Source organism: Suricata suricatta, chromosome 8 (assembly GCF_006229205.1).
Source record: "Suricata suricatta isolate VVHF042 chromosome 8, meerkat_22Aug2017_6uvM2_HiC, whole genome shotgun sequence".
Classification (NCBI taxonomy): Eukaryota; Metazoa; Chordata; class Mammalia; order Carnivora; family Herpestidae; genus Suricata; species Suricata suricatta.
This window is the reverse complement of record NC_043707.1, coordinates 31,729,589-31,735,976: the sequence shown is the minus strand read 5'-3', so window position 1 is coordinate 31,735,976 and position 6,388 is coordinate 31,729,589. Positions and strand designations below refer to the sequence as shown.

Below are 6,388 nucleotides of genomic sequence, written 5' to 3'. Positions count from 1 at the left end.
CTAATAATATAATACTAACTGCCTCAATTGAATGTCACTAAAAACATGAGCCCCCAAACTAGTAGAATTAAATTATGAATATACTTTCTCAGTAGTGGGCAAATTAACAGTGGATTCACTTTCACCTATCTTAACATGTTGGAATTCTGAACGAGCCCCACCCACCCAATGACTGTGATGGTCACACACATTCAACCACTGCCCCTCACTCATCAGTAATTCTGCCTTAATGTGCAGGGAGACATCAGTTACTACTTGTGTAAAGAGATGTTGGTTGACACACTCAGTGTAATAGTTAATGTGTAATACTCAAAATAAGATGTGATATAAATGTCACCACTACAGTCACCACAGAAATTCTTGTTTCATGAAAGTTTGTTGATACAACTGTTGAAAATCTTTATTCTTAGTTGATGCTCATGGGAGTAGATGGTACTAACTGGGGGGTGGTCTATGGGAACAATATAGGCAGAGTCTACATGTCTGGCACTTATTAGTCACCTCCTTTACTCTCCACAATATATAATGCTCCACATAGACACTGAGAAAGCTACAGAATTCCTAGTAATCCATCACGGGTGGTACATGATACCCCTTCATTTCTAGGGTATACTCACAAAGTAAATTGAAGTCTTTGGTGTTCTGGGACACAGCTTCTTGAAGAACAAAGGGAAAGTCCTTAGGGAAAGTCAGGCTCCAGTCACACTCCCATCTCTTGGCTCAACCTTGAGAATAATGGGTTTTTCTGGTAGAATAAACCCTTGAGCACTTAATTTCAGAGGGATCTGCAACAGTTAAACAAGCATATGAGAACCAGGAATGAAGCCCTGCCAAATAACAGAAGCAAAGCAGGCAAGATACACGAAAGACAATAATGCATTACACACATATAAATACTACTTTTAGCATCATATATCTCTGAATCTTTAAACTTTCTCTATTAGCTATCAATACTGCACTGTGGAAACATTCACCCATCACTCATTCAACAGAGTATCTATTGAGCACCTACTCTGTACAAGACTGGATACAAACTCATGTTGGTTTGTGTTCTTTTTTGATTGAAATATTAAGTAAAAAGGACGAGTCCTTAGAATTGAAAACAGATTATTAACCATTGTGGCAACCATTTGAAAAGTGATACAGAGTTAAGTCTGTATATGTTGAAGCCTGAAAAGTCACCATGAGTATATATTACACATTTTATTGTATGGCCATCCTCATGGTTAAACATCCTGTCACCTCTCTCAGTGGAAAAGTCCATTCATGATGGCAGATTGGGATGGAAAGAAAGCACAGTTGGAGAAGTGCTCACAGAAGATGGTGCTAAGTAGTCAGGAATGCCTGGACCATGGAAGTTCTTCATGTCGGGCAGACATGCTTCACATCCTTGATTCTCAGCCTTGCTTGCACTTGAGAATCAATGGGTGCATATTTAAAGCCACACTCTGGATGAATTATATTATAATTTCTTTTTTTAAATATAATTTATTGTCAAACTTGCTTAGATACTATATTAGAATTTCTGAGATGACCTGAGCATCAGGATTTTTAAAGAACCCACTGATTCCAGTGTACAAGCAGGGGTTGAGAACTATGGTCATGAGATCATCTGTCAGTTGTGGTAGAGAATAGCATCATTCAAAAGTTATGTTGTGATAATCACTGCACATCATGACTTGTGCATAATATGTTCCTTTCCTTTCAGCGGACTTGAAAGAAGTTTAAAATATTGCTCAAGTTCAAATGTCTGTGCATAATAATGTCACGCTAACTGCACTCACTCTAATGACACTTATAACTGGGTTTTCATAATTTACAGATGCAGCACTCAAAGCTGAAGGAAACTTAGAGGGTCACCGATGGCTCCAAATAGATCTCTGGCCAATAGAACAAATTATTAAGGATAAATGAATCCATTCTCCCTATCTCTTTCTCTCTCTTTAATATACACACATGTGCACACACACACATACAGATGCACACATATCCATTCCATATCTCTTAGTCTAGAAAAAGCAGAGAAACATTCCTTATGCGGAAAGTTCTGTGTCTGACCTGTGTTTCTTTACAAGGCTTGAAGGAGAAGTTCTGCAGAAGTCTGACAACAGCAAGTTTCATGTTCATGATCGCGAACCTCATGCCAATGCAGTTTCGGGGTCCAGTTCCAAAAGGCAGGTATATATAAGGATTTATGCTGTCCTTGTTCTTCTTGCTGAACCTAGTTCCATAAAAAAAAAGTTGTAAACTAGTTAGTGAAACATAAAAACCACAAGAGTCACATGTGTGGGTTTCTCGACCAGGACTACACAGGACATTCTTGGGGTCTAGTCACTGAAATCCTGCTATGTTTATTCTGTGGTGACAACTGTAAGCTGCAAATTCTCTGCATTCCCCTTATGCTGTGGGAGCATCCACTCTTGTTGAGGTGATGAGATGAATTTTTTTTTAAATTTATAGTTTATTGTTGGTTTCCATATAACACACAGCCCTCTTCTCCACAAGTGCCCTACTCCATGACCATCACCCCCCTTCCTCTTTTCCCCTCCCCCTTCAGCCCTCAGTTGTTTTCAGTATTCAAGAGTCTCTCATGATTTGCCTCCCTCCCTGTCCCTCCTTCCCCCCCCTTCCCCTTTCCATGGTCCTCTGTTAGGTTTCTCCTGTTAGAACTATGAGTGAAAACGTATGGTATCTGTCCTTCTCTGCCTGACTTATTTTGCTTGGCATGACACCCTCGGGGTCCATCCACTTTGCTACAAATGGCCAGATTTCATTCTTTCTTGTTGCCATGTAGTACTCCATTGTATATATAAACCACATCTTCTTGATCCATTCTTCAGTTGATGGACATTTAGGCTCTTTCCATGATTTGGCTATTGTTGAAAGTGCCGTTATGTACATTGGGGCACATGTGCCCCTATGCCTCAGCACTTCTGTATCCCTTGGGTAAATCCCCAGCAGTGCTATTGCTGGGTCATAGGGGAGTTCTACTGATAGTTTTTTTTGAAGAACCTCCACACTGTTTTCTAGAGCGGCTGAGATGAATGTTGTTAAAAGGAAGAGTTATCTTAAACACTAGAATTACGGTCGGGGGGGGGGAGATGTTCACAGTCTGAAAGGCGAGCAGGAAATGAGCCTGATGAAGGAAAGGTAGGTTTCCACCTCAACTTTGGTCAAATTTTCAATAAAAGGAAGCAGGAGTAATGCCTCCCATGATTTACATTGTGACTTTTCCCTTCTCTCCCCTCCCCTTCCTTCTTCTATCTCCAACAATTTCTACAGAAGAGCCTGTCAGAAGATTTACATGGGCACACAATTCTGCTTCACTGTAATCATGCTCATGATGTGTATCACCAGTATAATCACTGAATTCTTGTCTGTCTGTTCCATGAGGCTATAATTTCCTGAACTTTAGACTTACATTTTCTTCAAAATATATCTGTCAATATTTATGTAAGAAAAAAATGCATATATAGGAAAAGTGACAATGACATTGTAAGTACTTAATTTTTTTCTTTTATAGTTTATTGTCAAGTTGGTTTCCATATAACACCCAGTGCTCATCTCCACAAGTGCCCTCCTCCATGCCCATCACCCCCCTTCCCCTCTCCCAATCTCCAGTCAGCACTCAGTTTGTTTTCAGTATTTAAGAGTTTCTCATGGTTTGCTTCCTTCCTTCTCCCCTCCCCCATGGTCCTCTGTTAGGTTTCTCCTGTGCCACTAATGAGTGAAAACATATGGTATCTGTCCTTTTCTGCCTGTCAGTAGTTAATTTAATAAAGTCCTTCAGTTATTGAGAATATTCCGGAATGATTACAGATGATTTGCCTTAAAGTAATATGGGAATCAGTCAAGGAATTGTAATGGTGTGTGGATGGGGTAGCTGATATGGGTTAGTGGTTGTTGAGCAGATTGTGGCCACATATAGATGCATTAAAAGTATTTTATAGACTTGTATTTATAGGATGTGCTTGTGCATGTGTCAAAAACTCTCCATCAGTGCCTGGCACTGTCCCTGACACATATAGGTAAGCACTTTCTTTCATGACTGAATGAATCACAGAAAAGTACAAGAGTCTCTGGTTTCTGTTTCAGAAGCTACAGAAGCAGGGACTGCTGAACTTGTGGGAACCACCAGGTCTTCAGGTCCAGAAAACAGGTGAGTTGGTCAATTGTGACTTCTTTTAGCGAGTACTAAGTGTAGACATGATACTAACACTAGGGAAACCATGCAACACGACAAGGGACCTGCCATCAGGGAGCTTAGAGTCAGGGACTAAAAGTCTGGATCCCTACAAAGTTCACTCCAAATTTTGCTCACCAATACAATTAACAGGAAAGCCTCCACTCTTTGCAGAATTCATGCTGTGCCCAAATCCAGACTGTGCTCTGGACTCCTGGAGAGAAACCATCCTCCAAGGAGGATGTCTCAGATGGCTAGAGACCAGATGACTTTGCTTTGAATGAACCCCAGATACCAAGAGAGGTGGGAGCTGGCACAGGACTGCAGCCACAGAAGCACAGGACCTGTGTGCACCCCTGTTGCATGAGGCTACTTCTCCTGCCTGAGATGAGGACCCTCAACTCCACAGCCTCTGCACTCCTAGTAGGCTTAGTGGAAATGGTGGCCAAGGTTTACAAACATGGGGTATTAGGTTAGGGGTATATCCATAGAGCTAGAGAGGATAGAAAAAACTTAGAGGAAAAAATGTCTATTTCTTTCAATAACATAGTGGTAAGTAAATTATGGCATATTCGTATAATCAAATAAACACAAATATAGCATGTCATTAGTTTACTGTTATGCTAGGTAAGCTGTTCAAAAAATATATAATGCCATCCTAATTTTTAGTAATCTATATATGCCTAGACAAATGTTCACAGGACATTACATACCATTATTAATAATCTTGACATATTGGTACCAAGGATAACTTTAATATTCTTTGGTACCAAGGATAACTTTAATATTCTTTTTTCTAATCTACAGTATATAAAATTTTGACATATTGTAATAAATAAATAATTGTACAATCACACGTTTGTCATCTATACTAAGCAATAGTGGAATATCCTCCAATAGAAGGGTGAGTTCCCTTTTCCAAGGTTCTCTCTACCTTTCAGGATGGAACTCCTCAGGCTCTGGCCAGAGATCCAGGTCTCGGTGAAGAATAAAAGTTGGCACCATCACCAATGTCCCTTTAGGAATGAACACCCCACTGATTTCTACATCTTTCTTACAGACCCTCTCAAGTCTACCATTGGTTGGATACAATCTTAGAGCTTCATTCAACACCATGTCAAGATACTCCATCTGTACAAGGGCATCATAAGTGGGAGGTTCCTGGAGGAAAGAAACAGATTTTGATAAGCTGAGATTTGGGATCAATGTTCAACTCAGTGTATGCAGTACTACTGAAGGATTAGAAATACTTATGAATTATTTGTTTTGGTAAATGGGACTTATGAACATTTTAGTATCTACTGTGACTTTTTGCCTGCTCAATGGCCCATCGATATGTGTACAGTAGTAATAACTAGGGGAAACCAATGGAATAATCACCTAAATAGGGACTGAAATCATTCCCACTTATCATGTAGTGGGTTTTCTTCTTCATGTGAACAGAAACCACTAATATATTATGACCTTACTCTTTTAAAAATGTTTACTTATTTATTTTGAGAGAGGGGTATGGAGGGGAAGAGAAAAAGGGAGACACAGAATCCCATGCAGGCTTTATGCTGTCAGTGCAAAGCCCACTGGGGGCTTGATCACACAGCTGTGAGATCATGACCTGAGCCAAAATCAAGAGTGAGACGCTTAACCAACTGAACTACCCAGGCACCCCTGTAGCCCTTACTCTTCGGTACAATATATTCATTTCACTGTTTCATTTTAATACAGCACCACATACCTACAAATGTACGGCCAATTAATTTTTGACAAAGCAGAAAAGAGTATCCGATGGAAAAAAGACTGCCTCTTTAACAGGTGGTGCTGGGAGAACTGGACAGCAACATGCAGAAGAATGAAACTAGACCACTTTCTACACCATACACAAAAATAAACTCAACATGGCTGAAGATCTTGAATGTGAGACAGGAAACCATCAAAACCCTCAAGGAGAAAGTAGGAAAAAACCTCCTACACCTCCACCGCAGCAATCTTCTACTCGACACATCCCCAAAGGCAAGGGAAGTGAAAGCTGAATTCTTGGGAATTCATCAAGATAAAAAGCTTCTGCACTGCAAAGGAAATAATCAAGAAAACTAATAGGCAACCAACAGAATGGGAAAAGATAGTTGCAAATGACATATCAGATAAAGGGTAGTATCTAAAATATACAAGGAACTTACCAAACTTCACACCCACAAAACAAATAACCCA

At 40.0% G+C, this 6,388-nt stretch overlaps 1 protein-coding gene across 1 annotated transcript in view; it reads right to left on the bottom strand.

Moving 5' to 3' along the window:
* Nucleotides 1-374: 374 nt before the first annotated feature.
* LOC115298293 (cytochrome P450 3A12) overlaps nucleotides 375-6,388 on the bottom strand; it is a 51,472-nt gene continuing 45,458 nt past the window's right edge. The window contains exons 11-13 of the mRNA XM_029946900.1: nucleotides 5,118-5,344; nucleotides 2,059-2,221; nucleotides 375-785 (exon numbers count right to left, since the gene is read on the bottom strand). Coding sequence (XP_029802760.1) covers nucleotides 690-785; nucleotides 2,059-2,221; nucleotides 5,118-5,344 — 486 coding nt within the window. The 3' untranslated portion in view covers nucleotides 375-689. The remainder of the gene's footprint in view (nucleotides 786-2,058; nucleotides 2,222-5,117; nucleotides 5,345-6,388) is intronic.